Raw genomic sequence first — 25,431 nt, forward strand, 5'->3', positions numbered from 1 at the left:
AGGAAATCATGTTTGGCTGCACTTGGTCTTTAATCTGCCTTTTTGGTCAGCATGCTAGGCTAGCTATAGTCCGATTAATCAGGCTGTAATACAGAATGAATTGGTGTGTATGTACAGCCTGAGACATTTATTCCTTACAACCCATAATGTTGAATACAAATACATGTAGACTTACTCAACTGGTTGTCTGTGAAGTTTGTCCTTCTGCTGCTTGAAATTTGAGACAAAATATCCAGAGGGAAATATTTTCTACCCAACTTTTTATTAAGCCGGTAGGTATATGGTTCGGTTCGGGACCAAGGTAAAGTTGGTTGATATTGGACATTTGAATTTCAATCTTTAAAAGCTGTCATAAAGGCAAAGGGTGGATATTTGAAGAATCTCAAATATAAAATATATTTTGATTTGTTTAATACTTTTTTGGTTACTAAATGATTCCATACGTGTTATTTCATATTTTTGATGTCACTATTATTATACAATACAGAAAATAGTACAAATAATGAAAAACCCTTGAATGAGTAGGTGTGTTCAAACTTTTGACTGGTACTGTATAACAAGCTGGTCCAGGTGTCGTGGCATTTAGGTGCTTCCCTATTTGGCCACTAGATGGAGCCAACGCACAGTCACATATTGGTCTTCCAGCACTGTTGCCATAGCCTTTAGTGTGTACTGCTGAAATATAAATATAAATATTGGCCCCGTCGAAAAACTTGCTGCTTTGTCCAATACCTTCTCTCTCCAGTGCTGCCAGGTGCATTGTGGAGCCATGTCCGTGACATGCACACAGAAGTCAGCTTGTCAATATTGTATGCCTTGAGGGGAGAAAGAAGTTCAGGAGTAATATTACAGGTACAATCCGTAGCCTCAATTACTTGTCAACAGTTTGGCCAAATAACACTCGTTTGTTTGGGGGGACTGAGGGGGAGGGTCATTCCAAGTGAAAAATCAAAGAAGAGAGATATTGGAGGTTTTTCCTTTGATTCAGCCATGATTGTGTATGTGCTTGTACTGTATTTTTGTCTCGAAACAAGGAAAAGCTACTGAGTGAGTGCAGCCCTAAGGCTACGCGCTATATAGCTGCTCTTATACTACTGCTGCTGCTTCTGCTGATGATGGTAATCTTTACTGACCTTCAGGAGGAAATATGTTCCACAGCTACACAACAAGCATAACTCCCCCACCCCCCATTACTGATTGTAAAGACATATAGGTCAACAACGAAATCAAGGACATCTTCATACCACCATTTAACTCAACACGCAGAATATTTTCTATCATTGGTGGCCAATTTCTTTTTGACAATTTGAACAAGATATACCACGGGAAAAAAAACTGACTCTCTCAAATTACTTTTGAAAGATATTTTCACAGGTGCAATGTACTGTAGACATATTGGTGCTAACCTTTTGGATCAATGTACTGTAGACATATTGGTGCAAACCTTTTGGATCAATGTACTGTAGACATATTGGTGCAAACCTTTTGGATCAATGTACTGTAGACATATTGGTGCAAACCTTTTGGATCAATGTACTGTAGACATATTGGTGCAAACCATTTGGATCAATGTACTGTAGACATATTGGTGCAAACCATTTGGATCAATGTACTGTAGACATATTGGTGCAAACCTTTTGGATCAATGTACTGTAGACATATTGGTGCAAACCTTTTGGATCAAAAGACAAAGATGAGATCTGTGTTATGTCTGCACATCAAGCCTTCAGTCATGGTGAGTCAAAACATCACCTTCGTAAACAAATCCTGAGCAGAGAAAAACATCATGCATCAAAGTTGGGATCAAATGACTAAATCAAAGCATCTAGATACAGTCAGGTACAGTATGTTACAACAAGTGATGTATATAAACCCTGGTTTGCTGATGCTATGTATTGGCCATAGCCATTGTGGGCAGTAGTGTTCTGGTCTGCATCATCCCCCTGGAGTTTCTGTTATGGTAGTGATAAAGGATGTATGTTTACCAATGGCTAATTTGGGAAGAAGCGTGGACATATCAATAACTTTGCTCACTACTCGTGTGTTTGTTTGTTTGTTTGTTTCCGGGCATACAGTGCATATCATAAGTATTCACCACCTTGGGTTTTTTCACATTGTTGCATTACAAAGTGGGATTGAAATGTCAAATTTCTTGGTTACATAAGTATTTCGCCCCTTTGTTATAGCAAGCCTAAATAAGTTCAGGAGTCAACTTGTGCTTAAAAGATGATATAATAAGTTGCATGGACTCAATCTGTGTGCAATGATAGGGGTTAACAGCATTTTTTTTTATACCCCAGACATACAATTATCATTGTCGAGAAGGAACATACAAGTAAGCATTTCGTTGGACGATGTATACCATGTGTATCCTGTAAATAGGACTAATAAAACTTTACATTTGTAACCTTGAAACTATCTGAGGTCCCTCAATCAGGTAGTGTATTTGAAGCACAAATTCAACCGCAAAGGCCAGGGGGCTTTTCCAATGCATGGTAAAGTTATTGATTAGGCTTTTGATGGTGTATCAATACACCCAGTTACTATAAAGGGGCCAGCTGAGTATAAGACAGTATAATCTGTATATAAATGGATGAGAGAGCTTCCTACTGCCTGAGCTATGTTGTTGATGAAAATTGAGAAGAGCGTGGGGCCTAAGATTGAGCCTTGGGGTACTCCCTTGGTGACAGGCAGTGGCTGAGACAGTAGATTTTCTAACTTTATACACTGCACTCTTTGAGAGAGGTAGTTAGCAAACCAGGCCAAAGACCCCTCAGAGACACCAATATTCCTTAGCCGGCCCACAAGAATGGAATGGTCTACCGTATCAAAAGCTTTGGCCAAGTCAATAAAAATAGCAGCACAACATTGCTTATAATTAAGGGCAATGGTGACATCATTGAGGACCTTTAATGTTGCATTAACGCATCCATAACCTGAGCAGAAACCAGATTGCATACCAGAGAGAATACTATAGACATCAAGAAAGCCAGTCAGTTGATTTTTCCAACATGTTTGATAAACAGGGCAAAATAGAAATAGGCCAATAACAGTTAGGATCAGCTTGATCTCCCCATTTAAATAAAGGACGAACCGCAGCTGCCTTCCAAGCAATGGGAACCTCCCCAGAAAGGAGAGATGGGTTAAAGAGGTCGGAGATAGGCTTGGCGATGATAGGGCAGCAACCTTAAAGAAGAAAGGGTCTAAACCATCTGACCCACATGGTTTTATGGGGTCAAGTTTCAAGAGCTCCTCTAGCACATCAGACTCAGTGACTGCCTGCAGGGAGAAACTTTGTAACGGGGCAGGGGAAAAAGAGGGAGAAGCATCTGGGATAGTCGCATTAAAAGGGGTGGGAGATGAGGAAATGTTGGACGGGCAAGTAGGCATGGCTGAGTCAAATAGGAATCCTGACTTAATGATAGGGTGATTAGTGAGCTCAGCCATGTGCTTCTTGTCAGTAACAACCACATCCTCAACTTTAAGGGACATGGGCAGCTGTGAGGAGGGTTTATTGTCCAGGTCTTTAACTGTTTTCCAGAACTTCTTCGGGTTATACCCACAGAGAGAGAACTGCTCCTTAAAGTAACTAACTTTGGCCTTCCGGATAGCCTGAGTGCACTTATTTCTCATTTGCCTGAATGAGAGCCAGTCAGCCTGAGTATGCGTGTGCCGAGCCTTTCGCCAAATGCAATTCTTGCGGTGGAGTAACTCTGCAAGATCACGGTCAAACCTGTTTTTAATTATCTTTTTCTTTATGGGGGCGTGTTTAACAATAACACAGAAAATATCAAAAAAGAAAGTCCAAGCGGATCAAGTTGACTCTGTACCATTTTACAGAGACCAGTTCATGAAGGAAGGCTTGCTCATGAAAGTTTCTTAGCAAGCGTCTATGTCAAAGACATAGCTGCAGTTGTCACTGACTAGTTAGATATTCATTCCCCGGTGCACAAATCATTTTTGTACTTACAGCATTCATATAAATACATTTTTATCAGGTTTTTGCTTTTGGCAGAACTTATTTTTTTATTGTAATTTTTCCACAAAACTCAAGAATGCAACCGTTTATATGTCAAATTGTTTTGTGTTCTGGTAAAAGACTTCATTGGAAGGCTAAATATAAGGGTTGGACATGCAGATAAATGAAAGTCAGATAAATTAAAAGCCGATTTTTGCTGGGATCTCTGGACTGATAGAACAAGTCAACTCTGTGTCCCTTCTGGGGTGTACTGATTTAGAGGGTATGGAATGATAGAAAAAGACGGGGGTGTCTTGTAACATGTAATAGGTACGTCGTCATTTAAGCTAAATCTGGGCATATTCTCCGACATAAACAAACCTACTCATGTTTTGAGTCATTTTCACCCAATAACACGGACATTCCTAGCCTTGACAAGCAGGTATTTATTTAGCTTACCATCATGGTATTTTACCCCCTTTTCCTCCTCAATTTCGATCTTGTCTCATTGCTACAACTCCCCAATGAGCTCAGGAGGTGAAGGTCGAGTCATGCGTCCTCCAAAACAAGACCCGCCAAACCACGCTTCTTAAACTTCTTATGGCTGGGGGCAGTATTGAGTAGCTTGGATGAATAAGGTGCCCAGAGTAAACTGCCTGCTACTCAGGCCCAGTTGCTAATATATGCATATTATTAGTAGATTTGGATAGAAAACAATCTGAAGTTTCTAAAACTGTTTGAATGATGTCTGTGAGTATAACAGACCTCATATCCCATTTTACCTACATGACAGTTGGAAGGTGAACGTTGGCCCCAGTCTGAGGTCCTGAGCTCTCTGGAGTAGGTTTTCATCAAGGATCTCTCTGTACTTTGCTCTGTTAATCTTTCCCTCAATCCTGACAAGTCTCCCAGTCCATGCCACTGAAGAATCTGCACAGGATGATGCTGCCACCACCATGCTTCACCGTAGGGATGGTGCCAGGTTTCCTAGACGTGACAATTGGCATTCAGACCAAAGAGTTCAATATTGGTTCCATCAGACCTGAGAACCCTTTAGGTGCCTTTTGTCAAACTCAAAGCGGGCTATCATGTGCCTTTTACTGAGGAGTGGCTTCCGTCTGGCCACTCTACCATAAAGGCCTGATTGGTGGAGTGCTGCAGAGATGGTTGTCCTTCTGGAACATTCTCCCATCTCCACAGAGGAACTCTAGTGCTCTGTCAGAGTGACCATTGGGTTCTTGTTCACCTCCCTGACCAAGGCCCTTTTCCCCCAATTGTTCAGTTTGTCCGGATGGCCAGCTCTATGGAGAGTCTTGGTGGTTCCAAACTTCTTCCATTTAAGCATAATGGAGGCCACAGTGTTATTGGGGACCTTCAATGCTGCAGAAATCTTTGGGTACTCTTCCCCAGATCTGTGCCTCGACACAATCCTGTCTCGTAGCTCTTCGGGCAATTTCGTCCACGTCATGGTTTGATTTTGCTCTGCCATGCACGGTCAATTGTGGAACCTTATATAGACCGGTGTGTGCCTTTCCAAATCATGTCCAATCAATTGAATTGACCACAAGTGGACTCCAATGAAGTTGTAGAAACAGCTCAAGGATGATCAATGGAAACAGGATGCACCTGAGGTCAATTTCAAGTCTCATAGCAAAGGGTCTGAATACTTATGTAAATAAGGTATTTCTGAATAGTTTTTTTTTTTATACATTTGCAAAAAATTCTATAAAACGTTTTTTGTTTCGTCATTATGGGGTATTGAGTGTAATTGATGAGTGAAATGTTTTTATGTCATCCATTTTAGAATAAGGCTGTAACGTAACAAAATGTGGAAAAAGTCAAGGGGTCTGAATGCACTGTACCTATTATTGACACTCCATTTGAACCATCTCAAATGAATTCAAGGCATACAGAAATGGGTGCTTCAGCCAGCAAGTAATTTCCAAGGAAAATACTACTACTCTCCCCACTGAATCCATTATTATATATTTTTGTTATTGTACTTTCCCCCCCAAGTCCGTGATATCCAATTGGTAGTTACAGTCTTGTCCCATTGCCACAACTCCCCTATGGATTTGGGAGAGGCGAAGGTCCATGCGTCCTCCGAAACACGCTTCTTGACACTGCTCGCTTTACCCGGAAGCCAGCTGCGCCAATATGTTGGAGGAACACTGTCCAGCTGGCGACCGCTGTCAGCTTGCAGGCGCACGGCCCGCCACAAGGAGTCGCTAGAGCGTGATGGGACAAGGAAATGCCGGCCGGCCAAACCCTCCCCTACCCTAACGATACTGTGCCAATTGTGTGCCGCCTCATGGGTCTCTTGGTCACTGCCGGCTTTGACACAGCCTGGGATTGAACCCGGGTCTGTAGTGACGCCTCAAGACCGCTGCGTCACTCGAGAGCCCCACTGAATCCATTTAATACATTACAAAGCCAATTACCAGCACATTGTTGAGCCTTAAATAGCTGACTGAATTAAGGGACAGAGATAGGAATTAAGGAATGAATGACAAACCAAACCCAGTAATAAAGTTACTTATTAACTTTCTCTTTCTTAAGGCTATGTATGGAGCAGTCAGTGACACGTCCTTTAACCTTTAGCACAAGTCACAGTAGGCTATTTAAAGGCTAAACAAGGGGACAAAACACCTGTAAATCTTGAAGCTTCTGTAATCCACTTGGATATCAACAAATATTGTTTGTCAGGTATGTAATATAAATGATGTGTTAATATTAGTATGGAGAGGGAGTTAGCTATACTTTTGAGTCATGTCAGTTATAGGCATGCAGTGGTCATATGACCACGGTATATTGTTGACCTAGAAAGGACTTGATGTACCCTGTCTGTATCACGAGACTCAACATTTAATCTGGAGATTCCCTCTTTTATTTTCAGAATTTGTTTTGGAAAATGTTTATGAGCAATATTAAGATAATCAAAACAATACTTGTGGTGACAACCTTGATATAATGTAATTGTTACTGTCAACCTTGGTTGATTGTGGGTTGTTATTGAAAATGTGTCACCCCAGTGGTTGTTTTGTCACTGTGTTGAATATCATATTATTACTCTCATCTTGTTTTTATCAACAGGTGTAGTTGGTGCATTAGAATGAGTGTTAATTATGGATTGGACAGTATTGTGTAAATCCCATACTTTTCCTTAATTTTGTTAACTCTCATTCTTATGCATTAACTGTTTACGCTATTGAGTCCAAGAGACAACCCTTCAGTCTATCAATGTGTCCAATCCAAGAGCTAGAGTGGAACAGGGCAGATGAGTTTAGTATCTCTGTGTAACATGTAATATGACCATTTTTGTCCCACCTGACCAAATTCACTAAGAAATGTGTGTTATAGATCTGCCATATTCTTTGAAAGCAAGTCTAAGAAGCGGTAGATATTTTCTATGTGCGCAATTTCTATGCTTCCTGTTCTTAAGTTTTGATTTAGCAAATTTTACTTTCGGTAAAATACCAGATTCTAATAGCGTGCAACTGCAGCCTAAAATTTGAGATGTTACTGCATGTGGCCATCCCCACGCCCCCCACCCCCACTGAGCACCCCATTGATCCTGCATGAGCACGACATCTTCATGCTTGTGTGACAGTTTTGAATTTGGGTAAAAAGGGAAATAAAAGTATTATCTGGGGACGAAGGACACTAGTTAGCTAGCTAGCACACAGTGTCGCCCCTGCCCGACAGACGGGTAGACAGTGTCCTTCGGGCGCAGTTTTCTCCGGTACACAGCAGAGTGGAGACTAGGGCAACACCATGTGCTAGTTAGCGACACTGTATGCTAGCTTGCAAGTTAGCTAGCTAGCATGGTTTCACCACCGCCTGCTGTGTACTAGTCTACCAGTCGTCCCCGCTTCCCGCTAGCACAGCAGACTGGAGGCTAGGGTGACATCGTGTACTAGCTAACTGTGTACCGGCGTCCTCCTTAAGACTAGCTGGATAAGCTAGCACACAGTGTCCTTCACTCCCACCTGCCGAACACCTGCCCTCACAGTCATCAACAGAACTGTAGGAAAACAGTGCCTGACAGTCGAGGGCAATGGACACTGTCTACCACTTGTGTATGGCTAGCTAGTTACCGTTGTCGCCCCTTCTTCTGAGGGGTTTATCACGGCTGGCATCCAACGTTATTGTGCATTAACGCCCCCCCCCCACCTGTCCTAACTTAAAAATGTACCAATAGAAGTATAGAGAGGGGTTCCTGCATGAGCAGGAATGCCCACATGCAGGACGCCCTGAATTGTGGGCCACAATTCCACCCTTCTCCCAGCTTCCAATGGCAGAAATTACTATATTTTTGGTTATAGAAAATATATTTCACAGCGGTTTAGATGGTACAATGATTCTCTAAAGTACACTTGCTCAACATGTCACTCAAATCTTCTTGTTTCTGTAGGATCATCATGGAACATCTGGGCTGCAGTGCGATCCTGGCCTTTTGTTTCTGGATGGCACTTATTACAGGTGCACATCCTCCTCGATCAGTCCTGGGAGAAAGTCAAGCATTTCAAAGCAACTTCCCGATGGAAGGTGATGAGAACCTTGCCTCAACAAACAGTAAATAATTCACTGTCAACAGACAAATACATGCATTTCATTCGTGTCATTTTCACAGCAAATTCACCTGTATCTTTAATTCGAAGAGTGTTAAATTCAGGGCCGGCGCCAGAACGAATCAGTTGGACGGGCCTGTGATGTCCGTAGGCGGGTACGTTTTTTCACAAGACCCCGTAGGTGTTCACGCGCTTGGGCGTTCATCTTTTTTTAAATTACCGTTTTAGTAAAGACCATAGGCGAAGTTTACAATTTATCCTATTATTTCTATCGATCTGCGTGAAAATTATGATTATTTTGTATGCGCATTTTCGTGGAACAGTTTCATTTCAATAATAATGTTTTCGTTTCTCAAAAGCATTGACACATGGTAAATAATAACAATTTGAAGTAAAATGATAAAAATCTCAAAGTTAAAATTCAAATAAGGGGAGATCACCAGTCTCTGCCATATGGACACATTAGCTAGGTTTCCATCCAATTGGCGCTATATTTTCATGAGAATATTCTAAAATCTGCATAAAAACAATTTGTGAATTTTCCCACCAGAGATGTTTCCATCAAATGTACTTGTTGCAGATAAAAGGCTGTGCGTGATGGCGTAGGGATCAATATACAGTTTGCCGTAAATTCCCATGTACCAAATAAAAAATACAAATTAAATGGGTTTCATTCGCATTTTCAACTCTACTGATGGTTTTCTTTTTAAAAAATGGGGGAAAAAACAGTATAAAATATCCTGATGAAAATTATCGCTATTTCAATCACATTCTACTCCGTCTGTCTGCCTCCCTTTCTATCCGTTTGACTTTAGCTATTCCTCCGCCCTGTCTCTAGCGAAGTTGCAACATTGTATCAACTAGCCTATTCTGGGCCATCAGTTTCCCACGCCAGTGACGTTTCCACTGGATATATGGGATCATGATGTTTTGCTCTTTCACACCGAGGCTTGGTGTTTATCAAGGCCGTGAGTGTTGGACATATTTATCAAATACCGAGGAACTATAATTTGCAATGTATGTTAGAACAAATACTTAATTTACAATATGTGAGGTGAATAAAAATGACTGAGAAGCTCCGTTTATTAGTGGTGGATGTGGTGAGTTAAGACAATCAGAAATCAGACATTGCCAAATCGGCACCAGATAGGCCTACTTTTATGCATACACGCAGGCCCGTACTTCCTCGGTGTTATCAGGATGGTGAAACCAGACACATGCTCATTGCTCACGAAGCACTCTAAACAAAAGACAATGACAAGATTGACAAAACGCGTAATGGTTATGAAATCAACCAAAACGTTTTACTCACAAGTGTAGCATGTTGGGAACTCTGCAAACAATGTTTCCCCTCCGAGAATGAGAATGGTAAATTACTGTAATTAATGCTTTAACAGAAATGTATGTAACCAAATGAAGTGGGATTAATAGTACATTTACTAGGCCACTGGTGACATATGTGATGTAGAATTGATCAACAATAAACCACCAAAGGGCAAATAATTCACACAAGGAAACAATGAATGGGCAATAATTGGCGGGAGACAGCTGAGCGCATTCTGGAGACGCCATATCTTCGTCACACACCCCTCCCACTTGTTGCAGCATTTGAAGTTATACTCAAGGCACATTATCTTCACACATATTTTAGATGCTTTTCACTGACAGCCGCAACTTAATTGGCTAGACATTTTGCCATGTGCGCTGCTCAAATGGCTAGATTCCCAAATAGGCCTACATACAAATGATTTGAAACAATCCACAGCTATATTAAAATAAGCTAATGGTCCTCTGGTTAAGTTATGCTCTCTGGTGTATTTTGGATGTTTTTAGTTAGACAGGAGTAATTACATAATTCTGGCAAAACATTTATTTACTTTAGGGGAAGCCAGCATCTTAACAGTGCCCTGTGCACATGCCAACTTTCCTTTCCAATTAGCGAGAGGCTGAAACCGGAGATCTGTATATAATGACGAGATGCTCATGTCTCAACCCTAACAATGGGAGCTGTTGTCCCAAAGGCGGGAAGGCTAGTGACGATCTTAGGTCTGCATATTATGTCCATAGCAACCCATTGTGCTTATTCTGGACGTATTCGTGTGAGAGTGAGTCCTCTCGCTTCTCCTCTTCTTCTCTGCTGAAACTCTCACCAGAGAATGCATCCTAGTGAGCGAAACAGCGCCACTGTTTTACTACATGTAGTCTATGTATCTGATGCTGTCTGGACAGATAAATGATTAATATTTCAGTATTTTATTTCGATGTGCGAGGTAGGTACGGAACACTAGTCACTTTAATAATGTTTACATATCTGGCATTACTCATCTGATATGTATATATTGTATTCTATACTATTCTACAGTATCTTAGTCACTTAATAATGTTTACATATCTTGCATTTTCTCATCTCATATGTATATACTGTTTTATATACTATTCTATGGTATCTCATTCACTTAATAATGTTTACATATCTTGCATTACTCATCTCATAAGTGTATACGGTGTTCTATACTATTCTACTGTATCTTAGTCCGTTCCGCTCTGGCATCGCTCGTCAATATGTATATAGTCTTAATTCATTCCTACTTAGATTTGTGTGTATTGGGTTTATGTTGTGTAATATGTTAGATATTACTGCACTGTCGGAGCTAGAAGCACAAGCATTTTGCTACACTCGCAATAACATCTGCTAATCATGTGTATGTGACCAATACAATTTGAGTTGGTAGGGCAGGCCAGGCCCCCTATGTCCCGCCCATAACGCCAGCCCAGGTAACATTAAACACCTTCCCAGACTACATATAAAGCTCACTAATCCAGTGCTAAATTATAACACTGTTATCTTTGGTTTGGTATAGGCTAAATACAGTATTAGTTTGGACAAAGTGAACAAATAACCATGTTCAGTAACTCTTTAATAATCATTCAATTACTATAAATATGCTTATGTTCCAATTTTCACACTAGCATACCACCTAGGGTGCTTGCTCAATACATTGCTTCAATCTATGTAGTATGCTAGTGTGGTGGGTATTTGGTAAATTCTCAGGATATTCTCAGAATTTACCCCATTCTCCTGTCCCCTGCATCCCACAGCTGTCAACTTCACCAAGGCTGTTCCCCCTGGTGAGGACGTTAGCTCCCAGACCTGGCCCTACATGGCTGCAGCGCTGGCCTCCGCCCTGACCGTCTCCCTGTTCATTGTGGTGGCCATCAAGTGCCGCCTTTTCCACCGCTACCTAGCCAGCTACCACCACTCCTTGCTCCCCGAGGGGGACACAGCCAGCCAGCAGAGCCCAGACGAGGTGACCTTCCCTGGGCACGGCATGGTGGGCCGAGGACGTGGAGGTAATGGGACCCATCGAGGGTTGGATACTGATGACGACGATGGCTTCATAGAGGATAATTACATCCAGGCCAGCGAGAGGGCGAGGGCAGAGAGTCACGAGGACGAAGGAATGGAAGGAGAGGTGGTGGAGGATAGTGATGATGATCTTCAGTTCACCATTGGGTGATTTCAGGACTGGTTGAAAATTATTATTTACTGTTGATTGGGTGACAGAGGTGGGTTCACTTCACAGAGCAGATGCTGCCCAGGATTCAAATAAAAGTTGTTTTCTTTCAGATGCTTCAGCTGTGCTTAATTGAGCTTGTGTGGCACCCTAAAGTGGAAAAATCCGCCCTCCAGGTGAAACAGGCACTTCAGGCAGTCTCAATCAAACACTCAACGTATTTGAAAGAAAACTATTTGTATTTGAATCCAGGTCTGGTCAGAATACGTTGATAGATGAAAGATACTGAGAAATTATCATGGTCCCATTTTAAACAAACAACAACCTATTAAGGCTTTATAGAACATTCATCAAGTCTTCATAAATACTACATTGAACAAAAATATAAACGCAACATGCAAAAATGTCAAAGCTTTTACTGAGTTACAGTTCATATAAGGAAATCAGTCAATTGAAATAAATTCATTAGGCCCTAATCTGTAGATTTCACATTAATGGGAATAGCTCATACAGCGGGACATTTCCTTCGGAGAGAGTTGATCAGGCTGTTGATTTTGGCCTGTGGAATGTTGTCCCACTCCGCTTCAATGGCTGTACAAAGTTGCTGGATATTGGCGGGAATTGGAACATGCTGTCGTACACATCGATCCAGAGCATCCCAAACATGCTTAATGGGCAACGTGTCTGGCGAGTTTGCAGGCCATGGAAGAACTGGGACATTTTCAGCTTCCAGGAATTGTGTACAGATCCTTGCAACATGGGGCCGTAAATTATCATGGTGAAATATGAGGTGATGGCGGTGGATGAATGGCATGACAATGGGCCCCATGATCTTGTCACATTATCTCAAATTGTCATTGATAAAATGTAATTGTGTTCATTTTCCGTAGCTTATGCTTGCCCATACCATAACCCCACCACCAGCTTGCAGCACTCTGTTCACAATGTTGACATCGGCAAACCGCTCACTCACACGACACAATTACACGCCATCTGCCCAGTACAGTTGAAACCGGGATTCATCCCTGAAGAGCACACTTTGTGCACTGAGTGTACCAAACATTAGGAACACCTTCCTAATATTGAGTTGCAACCACTTTTGCCCTCATAACAGCCTAAACAGCCTTGGCATGACATGGACTCTACAAGATGTGTCAAGTTGGCTGGATGTCCTTTGATAGTTGAACATGAAAAACCCAGCAGCATTGCAGTTCTGGACACACTCAAACCAGTGCCCTTGGCACCTACTACCATACAACATCTGAATGGCACACATACAATGTGTATGTCTCAATTGTTTTAAGGTGTAAAAATCCTAATTTAACCTCTCCTCTCCTTCATCTACACTACTCGAAAGTGTATTTAAGTGAAATCACTAAGGGATCAAATCTTTCAGCTGGGTTCACCTGGTTAGTCTGTCATGGAAATAACAGGTGTTCCTAATGTTTTGTTCCACTGAAATAATTTGTAAGCAAACACATACATAAATTATGATATAAATGGTAATTACATCTAATTATGCCTAATAACAGTTTAGAAAAGCACAGGACCCAGAATAGAACCTTGGGGGACACCAACTATACATTGTTGGATTTAACACAATCCAAACTTATATGGCATGATGTTTGCTTATGAATGATTTAAATGTCATCCTTATAAAGGTTTTCTGACGGCTTCATTAAGACTTAAGAGTTATGTTTAGTTTAAAGTTGGACTTTTCTCAGGTGTGGGACTAAATGAGCCACCCTTTATTAAGGGTGGCTCATCGAATGAGAAGTTCTTTTAAATGTAGTTTATTATTAGGATGATAAGGATATTGCATATTGAAGATGAGTAATGATGATGCAAATTGTTATAGTTGCAATGATTTTCATTTTCTGAAGACGCTCTGCAATGCTGATGATCTGTTTGTAAAAACAACATATACTTTTTTAAAGAATGTACAGTGCCTTCAGAAAGTATTCACAACCCTTGACTTTTTCCACATTTTGTTGTGTTACAGCCTCAATTTAAAATGGTTCAAATTTATATTTATTTGTCTCAGGCCTACACACAATACTCCATAATGTCAAAGTGGAATTATGTTTTTCAAAATGTTTACAAATGATTAAAAAAATTAAAAGCTGAAATGTCCTGAGTCAATAAGTATTCAACCCGTTTATTATGGCATGCCTAAATACGTTCAGGAGTAAAAATGTGCTTAGCAAGTACCATAATACAAAGCAGACATTGAATATCCCTTTGAGCATGGTGAAGTTATTAATTACAGTTTGGATGGTGTATCAATACACATCAATACACATCAATACACAAAGGACATCCAGCCAACTACAATACAGGGGGTCTTCCTAACTCAGTTTCCGGAGAGGAAGGAAACCACTCAGGGATTTTGAATTTAAAACAGTTATTGAGTTTAATGGCTATAATAGGAGAAAATTGAGGATGGATCAACAACATTGTAGTTAATACACAATGCTAACCTAATTGATTGAGTGAAAATAAAGAAGCCTGAACAGAATAAAAATATTTCAAAACATGCTTCCTGTTTGCAACAAGGCACTAAAGTAATATAGCAAAAAATGTGGCAAAGCAATTAACTTTTATTCCTGTATACACAAAGAGTTATGTTTGGGGAAAATCCAATACAACACATTACTGAGTACCACTCTCCATATTTTCAAGCATAGTGGTGGCTGCATCATGTTACGGGTATGCTTGTAATCGTTACGAACTGGGGAGTTTTTCAGGACAAAAAAGAAAAGGTATGGAGCTACAGTTGAAGTCGGAAGTTTACATACACTTAGGTTGGAGTCATTAAAACTTGTTTAACAACCACTCCACAAATTTCTCGTTAACAAACTATAGTTTTGGCTAGTCGGTTAGGACATCTACTTTGTGCATGACACAAGTAATTTTTCCAACAATTGTTTATGGACCGATTATTTCACTATTATTTACTGTATCACAATTCAAGTGGGTCAGAAGTTTACATATACAAAGTTGACTGTGCCTTTAAACAGCTTGGAAAATTCCAGAAAATTATGTCATGGCATTAGAAACTTCTGATAGGCTGATTGACATAATTTGAGGCAATCGGAGGGGAACCTGTGGATGTATTTTGAGGCTTACCTTCAAACTCAGTGCCTCTTTGCTTGACATCATGGGAAAATCAAAAGAAATCAGCCAAGACCTCAGAAAAAAAATTGTAGACCTCCACAAGTCTGGTTCATCCTTGGGAGCAATTTCCAAACGCATGAAGGTACCACGTTCATCTGTACAAACAATAGTACACAAGTATAAACACCATGGGACCATGCAGCCGTCATACCGCTCAGGAAGGAGATGAGTTCTGTCTCCTGGTGATCAACGTACTTTGGTGCGAAAAGTGCAAATCAATCCCAGAACAACATCAAAGGACCTTGTGAAGATGCTGGAGGAAACAGGTACAAAGGTATCTATATCCACAGTAAAACGAGTCCTATATAGACATAACCTGAAAGGCCGGTCAGCAAGGACGAAGCCACTCCTCCAATACCGCCATGAAAAAGCCAGACTACGGTTTGCAACTGCACATGGGGACAAAGATCGTACTTTTTGGAGAAATGTTCTCTGGTCTAATGAAACAAAAATAGAAGTGTTTGGCAATAATGACTATCGTTATGTTTGGAGGAAAAAGAGAGGTGCTTGCAAGCCGAAGAATCCCATCACAACCGTGAAGCACATGGGTGGCAGCATCATGTTGTGGGTGTGCTTTGCTGCAGGAGGGACTGGTGCACTTCACAAAATAGATGGCTTCATGAGAAAGGAAAATTGCGTGGATATATTGAAGCAACATCTCAAGACATCAGTCAGGAAGCAAAAGCTTGGTCGCAAATGGGTATTCCAAATGGACAATGACCCCAAGCATACTTCCAAAGTTGTGGCAAAATGACTTAAGTACAACAAAGTCAAGGTATTGGAGTGGTCATCACAAAGCCCTAACCTCAATTCCATAGAACATTTGTGGGCAGAACTGAAAAAGCGTGTGCGAGCAAGGAGGCCTACAAACCTGACTCAGTTACACCAGCTCTGTCAGGAGGAATGGGCCAAAATTCACCCATCTTACTGAGGGAAGATTGTGGAAGTCTACCCAAAACATTTGTCCCAAGTTAAACAATTTAAAGGCAATGCTACCAAATAATAATTGAGTGTATGTAAACTTCTGACCCACTGGGAATGTGATGAAAGAAATACAAGCTGAAATAAATCATTCTCTCTACTATTATTCTGACATTTCACATTCTTAAAATAAAGTGGTGATCCTAACTGACCTAAGACAGGGAATTTTTACTAGGATTAAATGTCAGGAATTGTGAAAAACTGAGTTTAAATGTATTTGGCTAAGGCGTATGTAAACTTCCGACTCCAACTGTAAACACAGGCAAAATCCTAGAGGAATCCCTGGTTCAGTCTGCTTTGAGCCATTCACTGGGAGATGGAGTCACCTTTCAGCAGGACAATAACATAAAACACAAGGCTAAATCTGCACTGGAGTTGCTTACCAAGAAGACAGTGAATGTTCCTGAGTGGCCAAGTTCCAGTTTTGACTTGAAAATGGCAAGACTTGAAAATGGTTGTCTAGTAATGATCAGCAACCAATTTGTCAGAACTTGAAAAGAATAATGGGCAAATATTGTACAATCCAGGTATGAAAAACTCTTCGAAACTTACCCAGAAAGACTCACAGCTGTAATCACTTCCAAATGTCATTCTAACATGTATTGACTCAGGGGTGTGAATACTTATGTAAATTGGATATTTCTGTATTTTATTTTCAATAAATGTGCAAACTTTTCTAAACGCATGTTTTCACTTTGTTATTATGGGGTATTGTGTCTAGATCGGTGAGACAATTTATCAATGTAATCCATTTTGAATTCAGGCTGTAATTAATCAAAATGTGAAATAAGTCCAGGGGTATAAATACTTTCTGAAGGCAGTTTGTGTAGTCTTTTGACACTTTTTATATGATGTAAAAATTGTATTATGTTCAAGATGCGAGATCCATCAAACACTATGCTGAAGTGATGTTGTTTTGTCAATCCTTAAAAATGAACAACACTTCCATGTAACCATTGATATTGATACATTTATTATAATCTACTTGGTAATAAATTATTGAAATGCGGCTCTTGTACAAAAAAAAACATATTTTCAGTCATTTTCTTTGCCACTTTATCATAATTGATGAAGAATTAAGACAATAAGTCTCATGGAGAAAAGATTAACCTTAGTTTGTTCTCATCAATTGTTTACAGTTCTCAGGTTTATATACACTGTCACTTTTTTTCTCAGCATTTAGGTAAACAGTAGAATATACAATCTATACAGACAGATTGACCTGTAGCTGTTGAGTCCATATCATCATATTAGTAAAAAAGTTGATATTCATCTGATACAGTACATACAAAATAAGTGTGCGGTGTCCATATTAGGACAGCTTAGAACAAGTGCTGCTGAGACTGTCCTAATATGGACCTTGCAACCATCCCTGCGTTTGTTTTTTAGTTTTTGTTTTACACATAACTGTTAATTAGAAAGACTACCCGTGCTTAATTTAAACAGGATCCGGCACCTCTAATTTTTGGACTGTTCCTTTCCGGGAAACCTATTTGGTAGGATCCGGTACCTCTTGTGGCACGATAAATAACTTTCACTGTTTGCAATGTAAAAATGTGAATAAAAGCGATCAAAGTTAATTTGAGTTGCCTTGCCATTCATTTTCCTGCCCCCTAAAAAAAGTTGATTGAGGTTTGCGCAACACTGTAGCCTATATTTGAGACCAACGAATGGCCGTTGCTGTGGTGCGAGAGAAAAGCACGCTTGTCTCTTACAGAACTAGAATGAGAGTCACTTTCTATGCTCTCTCGCCCTCTCTCTGCTCTGAAAGACAATGATCCTGCAACTCTCATTTCTCCAGCATTGCACTTCATCACATTTGTTTGTTCAGTTATTTAATATGCCAGCACCCCTGATACATTGAAATACATTTGCCAAAGTTATAGAATTACTGCTGTCTCTACAAAAATAAAGGAAATAATTCAGAATACTACTCCATTTAAAAGAGAAGACTAATCTGTCTGTAGGCTACCAACATATTTGATCAACTTCCAAATAGGTCTATTGAGCGAACAGCATTGTTTGACAATGTTTTACAAAGTATAACAAGAAAGTGATAGGCTTTTGCCACAAGTGCGCTGCACATCATTGGGTGAGTCAGTGAAACTGGAAAGCTATTTTAGGAGTGTAGTTTCTTCCTCATACTGTACAATATGTGTCTCCACACATCTAGGCCTAGGCTATTGATGGATTCAAGACTAGGTTGTTTTTTAATGAATTCAGATTCCCAGTTAGTCAGTGTCAAACCAGCCTGTCATTTCAATCATCTGTATGGTATTAAAAAAGATTCTTCCAAAGTCTGCAGTCGTAAAAGTACGTAGAGTTGCATGCGTTTATAAAAGGGCACATTTTCCCCACATCCTAGGCTACTAAGGGTTCTACTTAAGTCGTTTTTTTAGGTATCTGTACTTTACTTTACTATTTACATTTTGGACAACTTTTACTTCACTACATTCCCAAAGAAAATAATGTACTTTTTACTCCGTACGTTTTTCCCTGACACCCAAATGTTCTAGTTCCATTTTGAATGCTTAGCAGGTCCAATTCACACACTTATCAAGAGAACATCCCTTGTCATCCCTACTGCCTCTGATCTGGCAGACTCATTAAACACAAATGCTTAGTTTGTAAATAATGTCTGAGTGTGGGAGTGTGCCCCTGGCTATCCGTTAATTAAAATGTTTAAAATAACATAGTGCCGTCTGATTTGCTTAATAAACAAGAATTTTAAATGATTTGTACTTTGATACTTAAGTATATTTTAGCAATTAAATGTGCTTTTGATACTTAACTATATTGAAAACCAAATACTTTTACTCAAGTAGTATTTTACTGGGTGACTTTCACTTTTACTTGAGTTATCTTCCATTAAGGTATCTTTACTTTTACTCAAGTATGACAATTGAGTACTTTTTCCACCACTGCCCATGTTTGCAACTTCTGTAAGCGCCTCTACTCTATGCCACTAGCTGAATGCGACGATATGCACGTTATGCTTTATTATAAAGGTGCATCTATTTTGTCATGTTTTCCAGTACCTCTGAGCCCCCCAGGTCACCCGATGACATGCAAAAAAAAGTGTTCCTGCACCTTCCGATCTACAAATTAAGCACTGATAAGACTACCAAATTTGGGTCAATATAATAACATCAAATAGGACAAGTGAGTCAAAACAACACAGAGGAACTAGAACAATGTGACTTGGTCGGGTCTCCCCCAATGCGAGTGGCTTGTTTGTGACGACGGCAGTGTAGCGCTCATTCTGCCACTGATAGAAACAATGGCCAGTGTGACTGAGGGTCCTGGGGGTCCGTGGGGCTGGTGTCACCCTGCACAGCCTGGTTCCCACAACACAGCAGTGGTGAATGGCATAGTTGGCATAGTGGGCACGGTCTGCAATGGGCATTAGTCAACAGGATGACGCAGTCACAGTGCCAGCAAAAAACACAGGACTCTGTTACAGACCCGGGAGAGTGAGTGGTGATACCCCTTTCCTATCTTTCCCTCCCCTCAAGTCCCTTCATCTATTAAGTCCCCTAGTCTCGTCTCGTCTCTCCTCTCCTAACTTGCCTCCCTCACCCCTCCTCTTTTCACCTCCTGCTCTCCTCTCCTCACTTGTTTTCCTCTCCTCTTCAACAGACCTGGGATGTATACAGTGTCTATGGCTCTGGTCCCATTGCGCCAGGCAAGCTCAATCAAGCACAGCTCAAGTCTTTTAAAGAAATACAAATACTATTTCAACCAAGGGTAGTGTTCATTAGGGCAACGCCGTTTGTTGCCTAATGAACAAGACCCGGGTCTGCACTCTCAGATGAGGCTAGTTCTACTAGAGGAGACCGTAAACACCCTGACTGCCCTGCCCCGTAACCCTCTCCCTCCCCTCCTCCGCCTCTGCAACATCCTCCTCTCTCTCCTCTGCTGGAGGTGCACTACCAGCAAGTACCCAGCCACCGCCAACCCGGTGGTGCCCCCTACCCACAGTAGCACCACCCCGGACAGGAACATATCCCTGTGGCGCTGCCCGGGCCCATGGTGCCCGCTGGCCAGCGACATGTAGAGTAGGACCCCTCCGCAGAGTGCCAAAGCCATCCCGATGAAAATGATGACCACCGGGTCCGCCCGCCCACCGCTCTTCATTAACTCTATCCGCCTCCGGCTGTGAACGCAATTCATATCCTGGACGGCGGAGCTTAGGAGCTGTTTGAGGAGGACAGCCAGAGCTAGGAGGCAGAGCATGGTGCCCACTCCTAGGCGCCACTCCCCGGACAGGCTGGTGGTGGTGGAGAGGAGGCCTACGCCGCCCAGCCCCAAGCCCAGGACGAGGCACACTGAGATGCAGTAGCAGAGCAGGGAGCGCCGCGGCTCGCGGAACCACCACAGTTCCACCTGGTCCTCCAACACGCGCCGCTGGAGCAGGGCCGGGTCCAGGCGCAGCACACGGGGGGTGCGGCGTGGGGTGCGCCGCGAGGACATGGGGGAGAACTCCTCCATCTCAGCCATGGCTACTAGGGGAGCCCCCCTCGAGGTTGATCCAGCCAGCTCACAATAGGTACCTGAGGGGGTTAAGAGCAGTTTGGGTTAAATGTCATATTCAAATTCTATGCTTGTGTAACTAGCATTGAGCTATGTTGTGAACTCTATCAATGGTTAAAGATGTCATGCAAATCTCATCACATTCTACTTGTTCTCTTTTGTGCAACATAATATAAACAACATCCATTGTTTATATTAGCAATGCACAACTCAAAGTTCTCGAGGGATGCAGTCTATACTACAGTAGTTCTCCAGAGATTGTTATTGGAGTTGTACTGAAATGTGCACGTGATGGTGCTGGCGCCATAGTAACAAAGTCACATATAGATTACTTACCAGCGCAGACTAACGAGCCTGTTCCTCCAGCCTCTCTTTAGTCATCCCACCTGTCAGTCCTCCAATCAGATCGTCATAACAAAAACACATCATGATAGACATACACACTCCACAAAACTTCCTGGAGGCTGGTTGAGACAGTTGTGGTTCATAATTCCAAATCTGTGCATCTTGGTGGGTCTCAGAGTGGAGTCATCCTGGTTGTGTCATGGTCCATGTGCCCCAGCGTTGACTGTATGCTTGTTTGCAGTGGTGTCAGGTTATCTGAGGTAGTTTCCAGTCCTGAAGGAGATCCTCATGGCTGACTTGAGAGATATATGTCAACAGGTCCTCCCTCCTTAGTGTAATCTCTCTCTGGTCTGATAGTCTATCGCTCTCTCTCTCTCTCTCTGGTCTGCTCTCCTATCGCTCTCTCTCGCTCTGGTCTGTTCTCCTATCTCTCTCTCTCACACACACACATACACTTTCACTGTGAGTTGTGATAATTGTCAGGGTAGAGAATCAAGGATGATGACACACAGAAGGAGGGAGTCTAGGACAATCCATCATGAGTGGGGATGCTAGTGATGATAATGGTAGTGAGGGTTGGTAGGCAGAAGATTTGTATACGCTTCGCTCTCCCACAAGATGGTAAGCCTGATGACAGTGACACACTGCCCACTTATTTGACTTGGTTCTGTCAAAGCTGGCATCACGGGCTCGCTGGCACTGTGGGCACCAGCACCGGCACACACACACACACACACACACACACACACACACACACACACACACACACACACACACACACACACACACACACACACACACACACACACACACACACACACACACACACACACACACTCACGCACACACGCACACACAGCACCACCCACTCCACATGGGCAATGAGAGAGGACAACCGCACAATCACAATTCACAATAGATATGGTGGAAATAGGGGGGAGGGTGGGATTGTTATGGTGTGGCATTGGTGACATCGACCAGTGCTTCGCAGTGAGACGGCACGCGGACAGACAGACAATGGGGCAGCCGATGGACACAACGACTGAGAAGGAGACGGCTGGTGTGTTTGTGGAGGTGGCTCTGATGTCAGTGTCCCCAGATAATGCCCCCTCTGTCACTCCGAGCATGGCGTCATTGATTCACATGATCTAAGATTGCCTCTTGTGTTAGCCACAATGAAGGCTCTAACTGGCCCTTCCCTTACTGTTCAAACTCCAATGTCAGCTCCTAATGTGTAGGCATAATACTGCATATAGTTTATGCCAGAGCCAAACATGAAGATAAAGATAGGCTATGTGATTTATGCTATTGAAGAAAAATGGGAACACTTCATATGAATAGCCTCTTGGGTGGAGGTGTCCTTATTAGAGTAACTATGAACGGTGTATGCTCTCCCGTCAGTCCGTTTGAATTGTTTGTGTGCTCTGATTGGTTGATGGTGTGACTGGGCCTCCACTATTTTTTTTTTTGCACCCCCACCATAGACTTAGATGGACAATTCCACCCAGGTCATCAGGAGAGATCATCCATTGAATTATACTTGTGAGAAAACATTCCATAACTGCAGGTGGCAGTATATCACCAGTATATACAGTATATATCACCAGTATATATACATGTCCTAACAAAACACTCCTGGTGGCAGTATGCACCCTTTCAGTTTATTTACCAACTCATAAAAGTAGTAGAATAACAAATTGACTACTTTAAAATGGAGATGGTGCTGCCCATGCTGTCACAGACACAAAGTTGAGAAGTGTAACTAAGTCTATGATATCCAACTCGCGCCCACTCCTCCATCCTCTACTGCTTTTGAAAAAGTTGAAAGGTAATCGAAGACAGGAGGGGAGGAAACCTGGAAACAAATGTAGTTGTATGAAATGAGACTCACCTTCTCTGCTAGCATGTCACATGGGTGGAATCCTAAAATAAGTGTAAAGTAGTAAAAATAAATGTATTTTCGTGTGAGACATTGAATAGATAAGTAGCGTATTGTTTTTTAAATGTATGCATGCATGCTTTTCTCCTTCGAGTAACTGCTGACTCAAAGGGTGTGTGGCGGCTTTTAAAACACTTCTGCGCTAGCCATCGGAAGGATACACTTGTACTTCCTCTGCAGGAGGAGGCTATCAAGGAGAGGACACTTTCGTTCGCATATTAACAAATTGACACTCCTACATGTGGCAACTGCTTTTTGGTTTATGGAGGAGTCGAGGAGAGGACGTACTTTTTCCCAGTTGAGACAGTTGTTGCTTAATCCATGTCCCACACCAGAGGGCTATATTACAAAGCATAATCAATGAATTTGCCATTTGCCATCAATGAATTTGTTAACTTGCCTAAATATTGAAATGGGCATGGTCGAATTGACTCAAAAAAAAAAAAAACATATTGAAATGTAGCTTTATTAATGAACCTGAAAATCTGTAGATATTTTAGGTTGTTTATTATCAAAGTTAACTGGCTAACTCATTGACCCTGCTTTGAAGTACACCCTTCAGACCTACTGAACACTGCATATCAATGTTTATATAAAAAAATCCCCTCAATCAAATGTTGGCTAGGCTACTTTGAAGCAAGGTAAGCCTTGTCTATCTTGAATATGTAAAGTAGCCTAGGCATTCAGGTTTCAGGGGAGGTATCCTATTGACGATATTCAAGAATGTATCTGTTTGTAAGATATTTCTTTATTCAGATTATTTTGTATAATGTGTTGTATTTACCATGGATGGTATGATAACATTGTAAAACGTTCAAGTTAAATTTGGGCCTTAGAACAATGCATCATCTTAATTTAAAACCTGCCTTTCTATTGTACTTGTAAGTTTGAAAGCAGGTTTACTATTATTAGACAGTACTTGTTTTCAGTGAAAAACAAAACTGTTGAGGTAGTAAGAGGAAGGGGATACCTAGTCAGTTGCACAACTGAATGCATTCAACCTGAAATGTGTCTGCATTTAACCCATCCCCTCTGAAGTAGGTAAGGCAGGTGAGGGCCTCCCGAGTGGCACAGTTGTCTAAGGCTGTATTGCGGTGCTAGCTGTGCCACTAGAGATTCTGGAGTCCAGGCTCTATCGCAGATGGCCACGACCGGAAAACCTATGGGGCGGCACACAATTGGCCCAGCGTCGTCTGGGTTAGTGGAGGGTTTGCCCAGCAGGGATGTCCTTGTCCCATTGCGCACTAGCGACTCCTGTGGCGGGACGGGTGCAGTGCACGCTGACACGGTCGCCAGGTATACAGTGTTTCCTCCGACACATTGGTGTGGCTGGCTTCTGGGTTAAGCTTGTGTCAAGAAGCAGTGCGGCTTGGTTGGGTTGTGTTTCGAAGGACACACGGCTCTCGACCTTTGCCTCTCCCGAGTCCGTACGGGAGTTGCAGCGATGAGACAAGACTGTAACTACCAATTGGATACTACGGAATTGAGGAGAAAAAGGGGTAAAAAAAATAAAAGGCAGGTGAGGCTTCCTCTAAGGGAGGATGGGGAACACTACACCCATGAAACTGTTGACGTTGGAAAATACTTTCTTATCAGCAATGACCTGGTAGGTCCGAAAGACTGTGTCATCGATATCTCTGAGGTCAGGTGAGATCTAGTAAAGAACAGGAAGGCCTGCACACTCTGTTTATGCTCCCAATTAACCACTTTACTGACAACGTTTCAATCCCCCCAAAAATTTCAGCCTCAGTTATTAACAATATGTTATGAGATTTTTATGAATAATGACTAAATTATCTATACATTTAACTTAGAACTATAACTAAACAGTGCTTGAGCGTCACTTCAGACCCGGGTTCAATACCAGGCTGTCACAACCGGTCATGACATGGAGTTCCATAGGGTGGCGCACAATTGGCCCAGTGTCGTCCGGGTTAAAGGTGGGTTTGGCCAGGGGGGGCTTTACTTGGAAACACTGGTCACTTTAGTAATGTTTACATACTGTTTTACTCATTTCATATGTTTCTAGTCAATGCCACGCTGACATTGCTTGTCCTAATATTTATATATTTCTTAATTCCATTCTTTTACTTTGAGATTTTTGTGTATTGTTTTCAATTGCTAGATACTACTGCACTGCTAGAGCTAGGAACACAAGCATTTCGATACACCCACAATAACATCTGCTAAATATGTTTATGTGACCAATAAAATTTGATTTGGATCTCCCTGTCCCGGTCCTCCTTCATCTGCTTCTTTATCTCCTTGATGTTCTCCCAGGGCTCGATCTGTTTATTCAGTTCTTTGATCTTGTATTCCAGGACAAACTTGAACTTCTCTAGCTCCTGGTTCTTCTTCTTTAGGTCACAGATTATCTGCTTCTTATAACCCTTTTATATATAAAAAAGAAAA

General features: G+C 41.7%; 1 protein-coding gene across 1 annotated transcript; it reads right to left on the reverse strand.

Moving 5' to 3' along the window:
- Positions 1–16,926: 16,926 nt before the first annotated feature.
- LOC109875387 (transmembrane protein 125-like) lies at positions 16,927–21,626 on the reverse strand. Its single transcript, XM_031810709.1, has 2 exons — positions 21,072–21,626; positions 16,927–20,755 (listed from the first exon to the last, which is right to left on the reverse strand). The coding sequence occupies exon 2, from the start codon at positions 20,700–20,702 to the stop codon at positions 20,010–20,012; it is 693 nt and encodes a 230-aa protein (XP_031666569.1). The 5' UTR covers positions 20,703–20,755; positions 21,072–21,626; the 3' UTR covers positions 16,927–20,009.
- Positions 21,627–25,431: the final 3,805 nt, after the last annotated feature.

This window comes from Oncorhynchus kisutch, linkage group LG30 (assembly GCF_002021735.2).
Source record: "Oncorhynchus kisutch isolate 150728-3 linkage group LG30, Okis_V2, whole genome shotgun sequence".
NCBI lineage: Eukaryota > Metazoa > Chordata > Actinopteri > Salmoniformes > Salmonidae > Oncorhynchus > Oncorhynchus kisutch.